This window comes from Salarias fasciatus, chromosome 18 (genome assembly GCF_902148845.1).
Source record: "Salarias fasciatus chromosome 18, fSalaFa1.1, whole genome shotgun sequence".
NCBI lineage: Eukaryota > Metazoa > Chordata > Actinopteri > Blenniiformes > Blenniidae > Salarias > Salarias fasciatus.
This window is the reverse complement of record NC_043762.1, coordinates 28,137,090-28,150,756: the sequence shown is the minus strand read 5'-3', so window position 1 is coordinate 28,150,756 and position 13,667 is coordinate 28,137,090. Positions and strand designations below refer to the sequence as shown.

The 13,667-nt window shown below is 44.9% G+C and overlaps 2 protein-coding genes across 2 annotated transcripts; one reads left to right on the top strand and one right to left on the bottom strand.

Annotated features, from left to right (window-relative positions):
* Nucleotides 1–1,632: 1,632 nt before the first annotated feature.
* Nucleotides 1,633–5,750, bottom strand: LOC115405771 (cathepsin Z-like). Its single transcript, XM_030115476.1, has 6 exons — nt 5,614–5,750; nt 3,656–3,819; nt 3,375–3,554; nt 2,669–2,819; nt 2,140–2,305; nt 1,633–2,024 (listed from the first exon to the last, which is right to left on the bottom strand). The coding sequence occupies exons 1-6, from the start codon at nt 5,739–5,741 to the stop codon at nt 1,911–1,913; spliced, it is 903 nt and encodes a 300-aa protein (XP_029971336.1). The 5' UTR covers nt 5,742–5,750; the 3' UTR covers nt 1,633–1,910.
* Nucleotides 5,751–9,714: 3,964 nt separating this feature from the next.
* On the top strand, nt 9,715–13,447 carry LOC115406137 (plexin domain-containing protein 2-like). The gene is made up of 13 exons (XM_030116041.1): nt 9,715–9,778; nt 9,919–10,070; nt 10,201–10,341; nt 10,492–10,561; nt 10,668–10,790; nt 10,876–10,994; nt 11,062–11,161; nt 11,244–11,339; nt 11,415–11,496; nt 11,781–11,841; nt 11,927–12,155; nt 12,711–12,865; nt 13,206–13,447. Exons 1-13 carry the CDS (start codon nt 9,715–9,717, stop codon nt 13,419–13,421), a joined length of 1,608 nt encoding a protein of 535 aa, XP_029971901.1. The 3' UTR covers nt 13,422–13,447.
* Nucleotides 13,448–13,667: the final 220 nt, after the last annotated feature.

The window sequence follows — 13,667 nt, the reverse complement described above, 5'->3', positions numbered from 1 at the left end:
CGAGCCGCCCTGCATGCTTCTGAGAAGTGTTTCTAACGTCATGCTTCTCCCACGTGCGCCGATGTGACGAGAATAAGGCATGAGGTATCCAGCCCTCAGTGGAAGACCAGCTGGATTCGTCTGAACGGCTCACATAATCCACATGTTTAGGTCTGTTGGGGGAAGGGAGGGCCTCCGATTTAAAGCACTTTGCATTTGAGCATTTTACTGAATGACAAATAAAGATCAGCTGATATCCACATGGTCTGAGCCTGCGTGTTCTCGCTGTGAGAGCTGGTGGTGATTACATGTTATAAACATGCTCCTCATGAGGAAACGCCTTCAGTCTGGGACAAAGAGGAGGAGAGCGTCAACCCTCTCACACAGGTGCAGGGAGAACATTAAGTCCACACAGAGAGGCCTTAATTTGAGTCAACATCACCATGAAGTGAGTACCGCGCAGCCCTTTGATGAAAACTGATAAATTATGTATTGAAGAGAGCTACCTCTGAAGTTTCTACCTTTCAGATTTTCTTTTTCTTTCCCTTTCCACCCACCAGCTGTTGTTGCTGTCTGCCTGCTGCAGCCCGATTCCTCGCCCTCTTTTAGAAACTCAGCCTGCTCAGCACTTCTTTACCTTCCTGTTTCTTCATGTGTCTCTTTCTTTGTAATGAGTTCTGCATTTAGTGAGCCAAAGGTCCCTTTTTTTTGCTTTTATTTAAGTTCCCATTTGAATTTGGCTCGTTACTCATAACAGGAACATTTTTACACAACTCTTCTCAGGCTCAGCTTGATAAAGGATTCCTTTAGGGGGTCCAGAAATTAATACCAGCGCAAAACAGTGGAGTCTTCTAGGAAATAGTGTTTAAGGAAGAAAGAAAATGACGTCTATTTCCATGAACATCTGAATCGGTCATGTGTTTCCGGCTGCCTGCAGGCCACATGCAGGCCTGTCTGGCAATGCAGCGCCATAAAATGAGTAGATTATTGGCTTCACAGGTAATTGGACGACCTTCACCACATTTAAACCAGATTATCAATTTAAATTACTCTCAATGATTGTTTTCATGAGGTTTTTTTTAATGAACTGCATGCTTATTGGAGGCATGCAGTTAACATTTTTTGTTAAATTAGCTGAAATAGTTCTTATAACTTCTTACGGTAGATGATTAAAAACAACCACGTTCAGCGTATACCTAATTCAATTACTTCATCTATAGTTGGATTAGAAATTTCTGTGAAAAACACCAGAAAACATTCCCTGAGTTGTGCTTTCTGTTTGTAAAATGAAAATCTCACAAACTCTCAGACACAGAGGACTTCATTTCAGTGTCTTTATTGTCTCCTCCATTCATCCATTCATTAACTTAAGAAGTGAATGCGATTTCCATGTGAATTATATCCGTGTTTAAAGGAAAAAGGGCCCCCAGTGGCGTTAAAAGTTGTGTTAAATGCAGCTCATTCAGGTTTAATTGGTTGTAATTTGGTATGAGCGGTCATTACAAACCATCATACACCATTTGTGCGGGTTCACGTGGTGTGTGTGTGTGTGTGTGTGTGTGGGGAGGAGAGAAGCATAACTTCAACTTGCCTCCTGTCATCTGCCAGCGCTGCTCCAGCACAGAGTGCATTTAAATGAGTGACTCACTCGCCTATTTTAGAGGGAAAAAATAGTCTCTTTTTGAAATGTGTGATAATGGAGCTGAAAAGGAGGAACAGCAGAATTTTTTTTTTTTTTTTTGAACACTTACATATCTCACATTTAAACCTGGATTTAGGGGGGATGGGAACCTGTCCAGACTGGATTTGCACTGAAGTTATTCTAAATATCTGTAATTAAAAGCTTGTAAATGTCTGTGAAGTATTTACAGCCTCACTGAACACTGAACTTTACTGATGCAGTAATGTCATTGTTCAGCCTTCACTGTCCTCTACGCTACGATGGGATCTCCGTATGCACAGTTTTTCTCGATCCCCAGGTTGAACCAGTTTCCTTTCCCCTCTTTATAGGCGCTGGTGACGATTCTGGCCCAGCCGTGTTCGCCCTGCAACACAACCAGACACAACACTGCTCACCCAGCGTGTGAACAACACACAAAGACGGAGCTGAAGCCACGAGAGAACGTGTTTCAAGTTAAAAAGAATGGTGTAGAGACAGACCCAGAACTCGCCCCAGGAGTTCCTGACGACCCAGTACTCCACGCCGTCGCCGTCCACTCCCCAGCCGGCCACCGACACGATGTGGTTGGGCAGAGACAGAGCGTGGAACTCGGAGAAGGTGCCTCCGGCGTAATCCTCCAGACCGCTGGTGGCCATCAAGGCACAGCTGAGAGAAGGAAACACTGCTGCTCACTGTCAGGCTCTACGTGTGTGTGTGTGTGTGTGTGTGTGTGTGTGTGTGTGTGTGTGTGTGTGTGACGTCTACCCTCCCGATGCATGTGAGTTGGGAGCTGTGCTTTATTTAGATTTTAAAATCCATTTGCTGGATGTGTTCGGACCGCTCTGCTGGTGGCGCAGCTTCAGCCCCAGAGAGAGGGAGCCATCGCTTTAATTCCCCGCTGACATGAATTATTCTGCGGCGGCGGCGGAGGGGGGGGAGGGGGGGGGGCTCTGTGAAAAGCTCTTCCTCCGTGGAGGATCGTAGGTGAATTAAAAAGCAGAGATGAGTCAGGAGGGAGGATCGTTCCACCTGATGGGCCCGTTGGCGAAGATCTCGGCCTTCATGCGGTCTCGTCCAGACACCTCTCCGTAGTCGCCCACCTTCCACACGGTGTAGTTCTTCACCACGGCGCACGACTCGAAGAAGGAGCACGTGCCGCACTGGTTAAACAGCTCGCACTCTGAAACAGACGGGATAACATGTATTTATGTGCCTTCTTTAGATTTTATACTTTGCTGATCGCCCTACGGGGGACACTGAACTGAACTATCTCTTGATTTTTACAGATCTGTGCAGACAGAGATGATGTGTAAACTAACAGGGATGCCGGGACGCTTCCGGCCTGCAGTGGAGGTCCGATCTGACCCTCACGCTGACCTCTGAGGATTTGTTCCAGCAGGTCTCATTAAGTGGAGCTGTCACAGTCAGACCCACAAAGGATGGACGGACGGCGGAAACACAGCGGCTAGAGCCGGCCAGCTCAGCAAAAACAGCACAAACATGAAAGCCATGGTGTGAAATGCTGAGGGCTGCAGGAATCGAGGTTTTACTGGCACTGCTGGAAACTGGATTTCAAGTTGCAGATGGAGCTGAGCTGAACGTGAATCATAACCAGTCCGACACTCCTGCTGTAAAACATACTGATCTTGCCTGACTGACGTCGCCAGCGTCACCAAAGATACAAGGAAGGCTGAACATCGCTCACACTGCTGGGCCTTCTTTTCTGAAGACTTACTCTGGTTTTTGGCCTGGTAGTTGTTGCAGGTCTCATCAGGAATGCCTCTCTGGTGTGCGTAGGCGTAGACTCTCAGGTGATCTCCTCCGTAGCAGGAGCCCGCCCCGCCGCAGTCGATCACGTTCTGGACGGACAGGTACGCCGACGGCCACGCCCCCCCACGCTTGATGTTGATGCGGTCTTAAAACAGAAACAATGATTAAAAACAGAATTCAATCCCAACACATTTTAGATGCTCATTCATGTCGCTCCCTCTGCCATCCCTCTGTTGCCATGGTTACCAGCCAGCGCGCTCGTGGCTCCCATGGCCCAGCAGGAGCCACAGTACTGCGGGATGTGCTGGTTCCTCGTGACGCTCACATAGTTCTTCCCCTGGATGCTCCTCCAGTCCCACGACGGAGGAAGGTCGGACGCCTTCGCGGTCTCGTGCGGCCGGGCCCGCGTCCTGAAATCACAGGCAGAGGCGGCGTGGCGTGACGACTGACACACCAGCTCTCCTGTCTTACTAACTATGTCTGGTCTCAGGGCTGCGTGGGCAGAACACCGGCTGCGATTGATCGTCGCTTCTCCAAATATCCTGTGGCGCCACGGAGCCAACAGGATATTGGACGGTGATTCCCATCATCGCTCCCCCCAGAGCATCTGTGTGTGTGCGAGTGTGTGTCGAGGGAAGAAATCAAACCAGTCATCCTTGTCATGAACAACAACATTTCTTAATCTTGAAGTTTCCGTCTCCTAAACCTCAGCCGGCAGGAGGAAGAATCATAAAGCTCCAACAGGCGCTTCGTGAATTCATCTTACTTCATTTAATTCACTTTAATTGTCGAATTTATTGCAATTACAGAAAGTCAGTCGCGGGAACTTCTGAGGAGCTTTTGATGAATTTAATAGGTTTTTCATTTTAATTATAATTATCCGGCTAAAAATTGCAGATAAGAACAAAAACACTCCTAATTTGTTGCCACAAAAAATCAGCAAACAACTCTCAGGGACACTTCATTAAGCAGCAGCGCTGATTGCTATGCGAACTTTTAAAGGGAGAAAGTAGTGTATAATTGTTTCTTTTAAGGCTTTAATTTCTGGTGAAGAGTACATGAGTAGAAAATGTTGAGCTGACACTTTACTCTTTTTTTAGAGGCTCTTTTCTTTCTCCACTATTTTATTATTATTGCTTTTCATGCAATAATTTTCTTTATACCTCAGCTCAGTTTGGACCCGCTGACACTGGAGAAAAGACACTGCAACACTGAATCTGTAGGCCGTCCACTACAGAGCGAAATGCAGAAATACACACACTTGCACCTACAGTCAGTTTTGAATAATTAACTCACTAAATAAACTAAAGAACATGCAAACTAACTCCAGCTGGGAATCTTCTCACTGTGAGAGTTCTCTGAAAGATATGAATAATTTACTTGCTCAGATATACATAAAGAGTGACATGCATATTGAAAACAAGAATTCTTTGGAAACTCCTAACATATAAACATCAGTTTGGGTACTATTTCTTGGAAATAATGTATAAATAATGGCTCGGTGTAACACAGACAAACACTAATATCACATAGTCTTGACCAAATGCCTCAGGAGTAACATCTCAGCAATACCAGAAAAGTCAGACATAAAAAACACAAAAGCTAAGAGATTATTATGACTCATTACTTATGTAGTGACATGTAATTGGCAAAAATGTCATCTTGTTTGCTCTGTAGAGTGTTTACATGCAGGAAAACACTACATTTATTACATATCACAATCTTATTCAACCTCTGGATAGTTTTAAATCCCATCTTAAAGTAATTCTTTTTAAACAAGCGCAATCTTGTTATAAAGTGTCTGTATACTGCAAATCCATGAGTTTTTAATCCAGTGATTTTTTTTTTTTGTGTATTTTAGCAAGTTATCGCTATTATTCTGAATAAAGATCTAAGACAGGGTCAGTGCCATGTCACAAGAGCTGAAGCTGAATTGTACCATTAGTCATGGGAGCTTTGTGAGAAAAGGCGACAATCATAAGACTGATCACATGACTAAAATGTAATGATTGTACAATAATGTATTATAACGATATTAATATTATATTATAAAAATATTCAATGATACAATAACACAACAAACTCACCAGTAAACACGTTGTTGTGACATACATAATACATGTTCAGCGCTGTAAACAACGCGGAGGTCTGAGCAGACAGACAGACGTAAAGCGAACAACGAGCCGCGGCGGAGAATGACTCACCGGACAGAATCCGGTCTGTCGTCTCGGATGGGTTTGTAACACGGATGGGATAAAAACGTGCAGGAGACACCGCTCAGAGAGAAAAGTGCAAAACAGACGAACACCGGAGCATCGCTGAGGGACGCCATGTTGGCCACGCCCCCTTCATGTGACGCAATGACGCAAGCGTCGAGCGCTCCCGAGCTGAAGAAAACTAAAAACTAATAACAAGAATAATAATAATAATAATAATAATAATAATAATAATAATAATAATAATAATAATAATAATAATAATAACAATAACAATAACAATAATAATAATAATAATAATAATAATAATAATATTTATTTATAATAATATTTACAAAAATAATATATAATCCAATTATAACACACACACACACACACACACACACACACACACACACACACACACACACACAAAGTAAGGAATGGCACAACCTTGATACTGACCTCTGGTGCTCATCTCACAAATAAGTAAACTAGCCTCTAATAGAATAGAATAGAATAAAATGCATATTCCTTACAAATGTGGAACTCAAAAGGGCAATAAACAATCTTCTCAACAGTATAACATGACTGTAATTGCCAAAAATCATTGTCACGACATAGAAATTCACTATACACACTGACGTTTTTGCACATATGTTAAATTATTGTCAATGCAATTAAGATAGATCAAAGCAGTGGAAAAGATCAGAATTTTTTCAATACAGACTTGTAATGATTTATATTTCTACTTATTTATATGTTGTATTTTCCATAAATGTACATATGTAGACTGAATAATAGAGTATATTTTAAATTATATTCTGACTTGACTTGTGCGATATGTGTGACTTTACTATATGTATTCAGTATATTATAAAGAAGATATTAAATTTATACTTAAGGATGGAGCAAGTCATTTTCAATGTCCTAGATCTCCTGCTTGTTTTATTTTTTATTTTTGCTGAAGTCATAAAACATTAATGTGCACAACGAGAAAAACAATCCTGAATACTAAAAAGCAACAACTGAATATGCCAAGTTATATCACCTACAAAGAGAGAATAGGGAGTTTAAAAGTGGGAAAATGACTCTATATTGAAGTTTTCCTCGATTTTCAGAGTTGTGAGAAGAGATTTTGGTGGCTCTGAAAGCTAAATCAGCTCCCCTTTGGGTCCTAATTTCTAACTTGATAAGCCTTTTTCACAGCAGACAAATTGGGACTTGTTACAATGGGAACAGAATAAAATAGCTGTGGCCTGCTCGGGCGTCCCAGTGAGGCGTGACGGAGCCTGAGAGCAGAATAACAGGATCAATTCTACCCTGTGGCGAGAAACCCCCCCTGCAAGATGATCCGTGAATAAAAATGCAGCTGGAGCCACACTTTGACCTGGTCACAGAAAGGGGGATATATGTCCTCTTACTTATCTTTTTTTTAATATTAGGTGATATTTCTTTCTCCCTGAGGTGAAAGAAACTCTTTGCTTCCTCCCTCCAAGAAAAACAGTGGTGAGTGAGAAATAAAAGTAAAAACTCATCCAAAAGAAGATCTACTGTAGGACAGTCATACAGTATAAATGCTGATGTTTATTTAATTCCTCCTGTTTTCAGTTTCAACCTGCATGTGGCAGGTCTGAGCAACTCATGGTGCCAAGACAAAACCGTTCTGCTAAGATAATTCAGAGCCACGTGTGTCCCAGAGGCCAGAGCAGCATCCAGTCTCCAGCCCAGCAGGAGGGCAGCAGCAGGAGCAGAGGGACGCGCTTCCTCTCCTGGCCAGCAGGGGGAGACACTGGACTGAACTGTGGGGGTGTTCAAAACCACTGTTTCCACGTAAAGTTGTTTTTTATCGACTTCAGCAGCAGTAAATGGTCAAATTATGACCACATGCTGCTGTGTTTCAAATGCTCTGACAGATAAATGCAAAACACTGAGTAGTGATTGCTTAATACAACCCGAAATGCGCTTTCTTGATCTTAATAATGGATTAATTGTAAATAAAAAAAATATATTTGGTGTTAATAGCACGTTGAACAGCAGTAATTCGTCTATAAAATACATGAATAACGGAACTGTAACCTCAAGAAAGGGTTTAATTAAATATATTTTAAATTTTCACACATAGAAAAAGTAATAATCCCAAACAACAGTAAATATAATATAAATGGTAATAATAATTTTAAGCTTTAATTAAGGAAATTGCAAAGTAAATATAGATATTTAAACATGCGAACCATCGAAAAACAGACCCACGTGTCGGAGGAAGGATCAATATTCCGGTATCAGTCCGCACATGCGTTCTGTCTCTCAGTTCAGTCTGCTCTCTCTCTGCTGCCAGAGTCTTCAACATGGAAATCTTTCCTCTCATGGGAATTTACCGCCGATCAGGCTGAATCTGGGAGTTTGACCAGTTCGGTTCATGAGGCTGAAGAAAGAGGAAGGATGAGGATCAGACTGTTTTATGTGATGATTTACCTGCTGGTCGATCTGCAGCTTCAGGCTGGATCCATGAGGAGCTCTGAAGATGGTGAGTAGGCAGCTTATCAGGAGAAGGACAGCAGAACAGCCTCATCACTCACCTGATGTTTCAAAGCTTTTTAAAAACATTATTGGCTATTTTAAGACAAGAAAAAACAGATAAACATATTATTTGTATGTGACAAAAGCGTGATGAGAATCACTGTCTTTATGACTAATATCTTGGAAATTGTTCTAAGGGCTTCAGTGTTATGTGTTGTTTTCAACAAATAGGACATTCTGACTGCAGTGCTGGGATTATGTTTGCACTAGTTATTATGTGCATGGATGCACAAACAGAGGGTCGAAATGTGTTTGTGTTATTTCAGCAAAATTCTTGTCCATTTTCCATAAATCTCAACAATTTTACAAATCATTCAACTTTCTTAGCATGGCAGGAAGAAATCCTCACGGGCTGTTTTATATATTAGATTTCTCTGTTATTATTACCATTAAATAATCCTTTAATACTTTTAAAGCTGACTTTTCTTCATGTGCTCGGTCTCAGTTGTGGATAATAACCTACAAATAACAGCAAGTGAAATTTCTTCTTTGTTTTATTGAAGAGGTGTGAAGGCGGGAAACATTCACGTTTAATTAACTTATTTAAATAAAACTATCAGACTTTTGTTGGAAAATACTTGCTGTTTCTCATGATGATCTTAAGAGCTGTGTGTTTCTTAAGTTTGCTAAATTTAATAAAACATTGCAGCCCTAAGTGGAAAAAATAAAAATACAAGATGTTTGATTAAAAAATATGTTTTTAATGTCAGTTTTTGTAATTTTGGCCCATTTTCAATATGATCCGATGAGCCAGGTTCGACTCTGCTGGTTTTGGACCTTTATAGTTGAGAAGCTACAGAAGCAAACTTGTGACGGAGTTCACAACTTTACTGGCGGGTTTCTATTCTGGGACTCTAAACACGACCTCTGACCCCCAGCAGCCCACTCCTCTTAACCCAGGATGGGAGAACTGATATGATCAGACATTTCTGGATGTAAGATCATTTAAACTTATCATCTGATTTGGTATGAAGACATGCTGATGGTTAATGTTGCTCCAACTCAAAGCTGTACAGATGTTTATCCTCAGGATTTGATTTGAGGATTAATGTTCCTTATATATAATATCTAGAAAAACAAGGTCAGTCATTTCCGATTGTTGCTTTATGGAGCAGGAACACAGTTTTAGTTGTGTTCACAGAGCAGAACAGAGAGAGAAAGAGCTGCTGCTGGGAGCTGAGTGGTGATTGGCCGACTCCAGCCCACGGTGGCGAGCTCCTTGGACGACAATCAACAATCAACAATCAACACTCAGCCAGACCGGGTCTGTCACAGCAGGGTGTAAAAAGCCCGGACAGGTCACTGAACGCATCGGGAGAAACCTCAGAACACACAGGCTGAACTGGACCGCATCTCCCATCATGCACCTGCAGGCTTCAAACCGTTTCCTCTGTTAGATCACAGAGAGCTCTCTGATTAGTTCTCTGCTGGCGGGTTTGAGGGTGTGCGGCCGTCATGTGACAGATATATGGACGCGCTCTCGCAGCCGGCCGGCTGGCCCGGGAGCTGCCGGTGTGAAGAATGTGAAGCATGCGTTCACCCTCCTCTGTGAAGGGAAGAAAGCAGGACGGCGTGCTGTCGCTGGAGCGACCAGGCATGATCTCCACGTCCAGGAGAGTGTGAGAAGGAGAGGGTCTGCCGTTTAAAGATGAAGACCATCCAGAGCCTCACACCCGGAGTCTGTCCTCGTGTGTGTGTGTTGCTCATGTTGATAAGAGGCTGTGTCTCCTGCAGATGGACGGCGGTCGGGCGGCGTTGGACCGGATTCGGGACCCTCCATCTGGACAGCAGATCAGAGGGGTCGCTATGGCGACCAGCAGCAAGCGGAGGGCGTGGACCCGGCCTTGCTGATGGAGGAGGGACTCGCTAATTCCACACAGATTGTAGTAAGGTCACTCTGCATCTCCACTCATGACGAACATGCAAACCCTGATAGTAACGCTGTCCTTTATTCATGTGACGCTCTGTGAAAAATGAGATCATCTAAATGTTCCGGTGGTTTTTTTCCTTCAACAGGACATCGATCACGTCTACTACACCTCGAAGATCTACGGCTCCGGAGACGGCGGCGGTAAAGAGCTGTGGGTGAACATCGATGAGGTGGAGGACGACCAGAAGGTCCGCGGCTTCCTGTCCGACTCCCACAGACAAGCCGAGGTGCGAAGACAGTCTGATCTGTGCAGTGGTATCACGTATTGATTATTTAACATCGGCAAAGGTTTTAATCCCAACACTATACTCACCTGGACCAGATTTAATCTGTTTATTTGCATCTTGTATCAAGCAGCTGTGATTCTGCTTTTCCAGAGAGTGAATCTGTCCTTCGCTTTTCCTTTCTACGGACATTTACTGAAAGAAATCACAATCGCTACCGGAGGTGAGTCGAACTACACATCAAATTATAAAAGAAAAACCTGCGTATGAATGTTTATTGAATATGTTTATTGCGATCGTCTTGTGAACGTCTCGCCTCCCTTCTTCAGGTTTCATTTACACCGGAGACATCATCCACCAGATGCTCACGGCCACTCAGTACATCGCGCCTTTAATGGCCAACTTTGACCCGGGGATGTCCAAGAACTCCTCCGTCTTCAGCTTCGACAACGGTAGGAGGAATTTCCTCCCCCAGAAGCACCGATGTTCTGGTCATTCTGGAGCAGAGGTCTGATTGTGGCGTTGACGGCGTTTCAGGCACGGCGCTGGTGGTTCAGTGGGATCACGTCTACCTGCAGGACAACGCCAGCGTGGGAGCCTTCACCTTCCAGACGGCGCTGCACAGCGACGGACGCATCGTGTTCGCCTACAGAGAGGTGACCGCTCGGCCTCCTCTGTCGTCACTCAGATCAGACGACTGACGTTGAGCCTCCATATTCCCAGATTCCCACGGACATCAGTGAGCTCGGCTCTGAGAGTCATCCCGTCAAAGTGGGGCTGTCGGACGCGTTTGTGGTGCTTCATGAGATCGAACAGATTCCAAGTGAGTATGAGCAAAAGCAGCACCACGCTACGCTTTTTTAACTCATATTTAACTATCTCTAATCTTTTCTTCCTTGTTCTAGATGTTCGCAGGAGGACAATCTACGAGTACCACAAAGTGGACATCCTCAAGTCCAGAATCTCCAACTACACCGCCGTGGAGATGATTCCTCTGCCCAGTGAGTACAGCCGCCGTAGGCTCGGACAGCAGAGCCGCCGCTGCACTCTTCCTGATGGTTTTTCTCCGTTCCCAGCCTGTGTGCGGTTCTCCAGCTGCGGCCCGTGTCTCACTTCTCAGATTGGCTTCAACTGCAGCTGGTGCAGCCGACTGCAGAGGTGAGCTGGGAGAGAGAAACTCTGAGAGGAGGGGATGGAGGAGGATGCACTTTCTTTAAAAATGTTCTGCTTGGATTGCAAATACCTTTTGAAAAGCTCAGCTCTATATGATATATCTACCAAAACAATCATATAGGCCTGTATATCATGACTTCTATGTAATTTACTAACAACTTTGAGATGAATTTTACATCAGCTTTATGAACTTTGACCTGTCTTTTCTGTATTGAGCCTGATTCAGCACAGTAAATATGATCAGCTGCGTGTAATGTTTTTGTTTCTAGATGCTCCAGTGGCTTCGACCGTAACCGGCAGGACTGGGTTGACTTCGGCTGTCCCGACGAGGTCTCAGCGTCTCTGTGAACGCCTCAGATTGTGACTTGTGCCTCTTTCCGTTTGCGTTCCTGAAGCCACGTCTCTCCCTCCTCAGAGGCGGGATCCCAGATGTTTGCAGGGTCCAGAAGTGGCGAATGCCTCGTCACGTCACCTGACGCGCACGACCACCCCCGCCTCAGCGACTGCGGGGCAGCAGAGGACCCCCGGTCTGACCCCCACCCCAATCGGCCGGACGCCCGCCGTCACCAGCCCGTCCAGGTCCGGCAGCTCCGGCAGGAGGACGGCGTCCAGCCTGCAGCCTCTGAACAGCAAGTTAGCAGACGGTCAGTGTGTTCATGACTGTGGATGTTTCATGGATCTTCTCATCGATCTTCTTTCATGTCTTATTTGGGAGGAAGGATCTGGAGAGCAGAGCAGGTGTGTTTTCCCCTCCTGAATGAGGGAGTGTTGTTGTCGGCCGTGTCCGTCCCGGCTCTGCTCTGCTCTGCAGTCCCACTGTAAGAGGGTCAAGTGTTCAGCTATTTCCCAGCCGCCTGTCAGCTCACAGCTGAGTGTATACAGCGGCATGTTACATACTGCACAGTGTCCTCAGCTGCTGCGTGCGGGCCGCTCCGGGCGGGGAAGGGTCAAGATCCCGGTTCAGCTCCTATAGGTGAAGGGAGTGACCTCCTCAAACCACGTAAAAAATGTCAAAGGCAGTACAAATACAGCGAATAACATCACACGCCAAGAGGAGTCATTCAAATCTTGCATTCACACATGAAATCATGCATTTGAACATGTTGGCGAAATTCATCAAACACATCCGTGTTTCTCCAGTCCATCATTTGGTAGGTACTTTAGTTAATGACGTCCTCTTTGTGTCGCCTTTCCATCAGGAGACGGAGGGAGCCCCGGAGAGCGAGACGAGCAGCTGCAGGCCGGCTACCTGGCGGCCGTCGTGGTGATGCTGGTCATCATGGCGGCGGCCGTCACTACGTCCATCTATATTTACAATCATCCCACCTCCAGCGCCAGCCTCTTCTTCATGGAGGTGAGATTCAAACAGCTCCGCTGATAATTCAGAATCATTATCAACAGAGTCTATTGTACGTCAGTCTGCTTTTAAAATGGGTTTCTCCATTCCCAAGGTGGAAAATTTCGCAATTTGCAGCAATTACTGTAATCGCAAAAAAAGAGCTGTATTATATATCCATTTATTCTGACAGAAGTCTAAGTTAGGGAACTGAAATCTAGATTTCAGTCCTGTAGATCCATGTTTAAAGGTTTTATCTTCCACTTATTTCTTTTGATCAGTAGTTTTTCTCCGAAACGCTCTGTCACTGTCCCACTCTTAAACGGACTTTTCTTTCGGTCTTGTGAACGTCCTGCAGCGTCGACCGACCCGCTGGCCCATCCTGAAGTTCAGGCGGGGGTCCGGCCGGCCGTCGTACGCCGAGGTGGAGGCGCCGGGCCTGAGCAAAGACAGCGCCGTGATCTTCGACCCCAAACAGTCCTTCGTCATGTCGGACAGAAGGGAGAGCGAGCAGAAAGAAGGATTCGTCGTTCCCGATCAGAGGGAGTGCTTCCTGGTGTCGGAGAGCTCCTGACCTCGGCCACACCTCCCATCAGGCTTTGGGACGAACAAACTGTTGAGAATTACTAAGGAAAGACTTTTTCTCTGTACTCAGGTGATTTGAATGAACAGTGAGAGGCGATGCAGCCCGATGTTTTCCAACCGTCAACCCGTTTTTTTTTCCCCCTCCTCAGAGACGGCCCGGATTTTCTGGAGCCGGCTCTCCCACACCTTTCCACACAAAGAGGAATGTCATGTTTGGGTGTCATTTCCTCATCTC

Bases quoted from the DNA above. Each gene is read 5' to 3' on its own strand.
- LOC115406137 (XM_030116041.1), top strand. From the start codon at position 9,715: ATGCGTTCACCCTCCTCTGTGAAGGGAAGAAAGCAGGACGGCGTGCTG. The intron at 10,071-10,200 runs GTAAGGTCACTC...TTCCTTCAACAG, and splicing joins CTAATTCCACACAGATTGTA to GACATCGATCACGTCTACTA. The intron at 11,162-11,243 runs GTGAGTATGAGC...TCCTTGTTCTAG, and splicing joins TGAGATCGAACAGATTCCAA to ATGTTCGCAGGAGGACAATC.
- LOC115405771 (XM_030115476.1), bottom strand. From the start codon at position 5,741: ATGGCGTCCCTCAGCGATGCTCCGGTGTTCGTCTGTTTTGCACTTTTC. The intron at 3,820-5,613 runs GTGAGTCATTCT...CTGTGATTTCAG, and splicing joins GACAGACCGGATTCTGTCCG to GACGCGGGCCCGGCCGCACG. The intron at 2,025-2,139 runs GTCTGTCTCTAC...GTTGTGTTGCAG, and splicing joins ACTCCTGGGGCGAGTTCTGG to GGCGAACACGGCTGGGCCAG.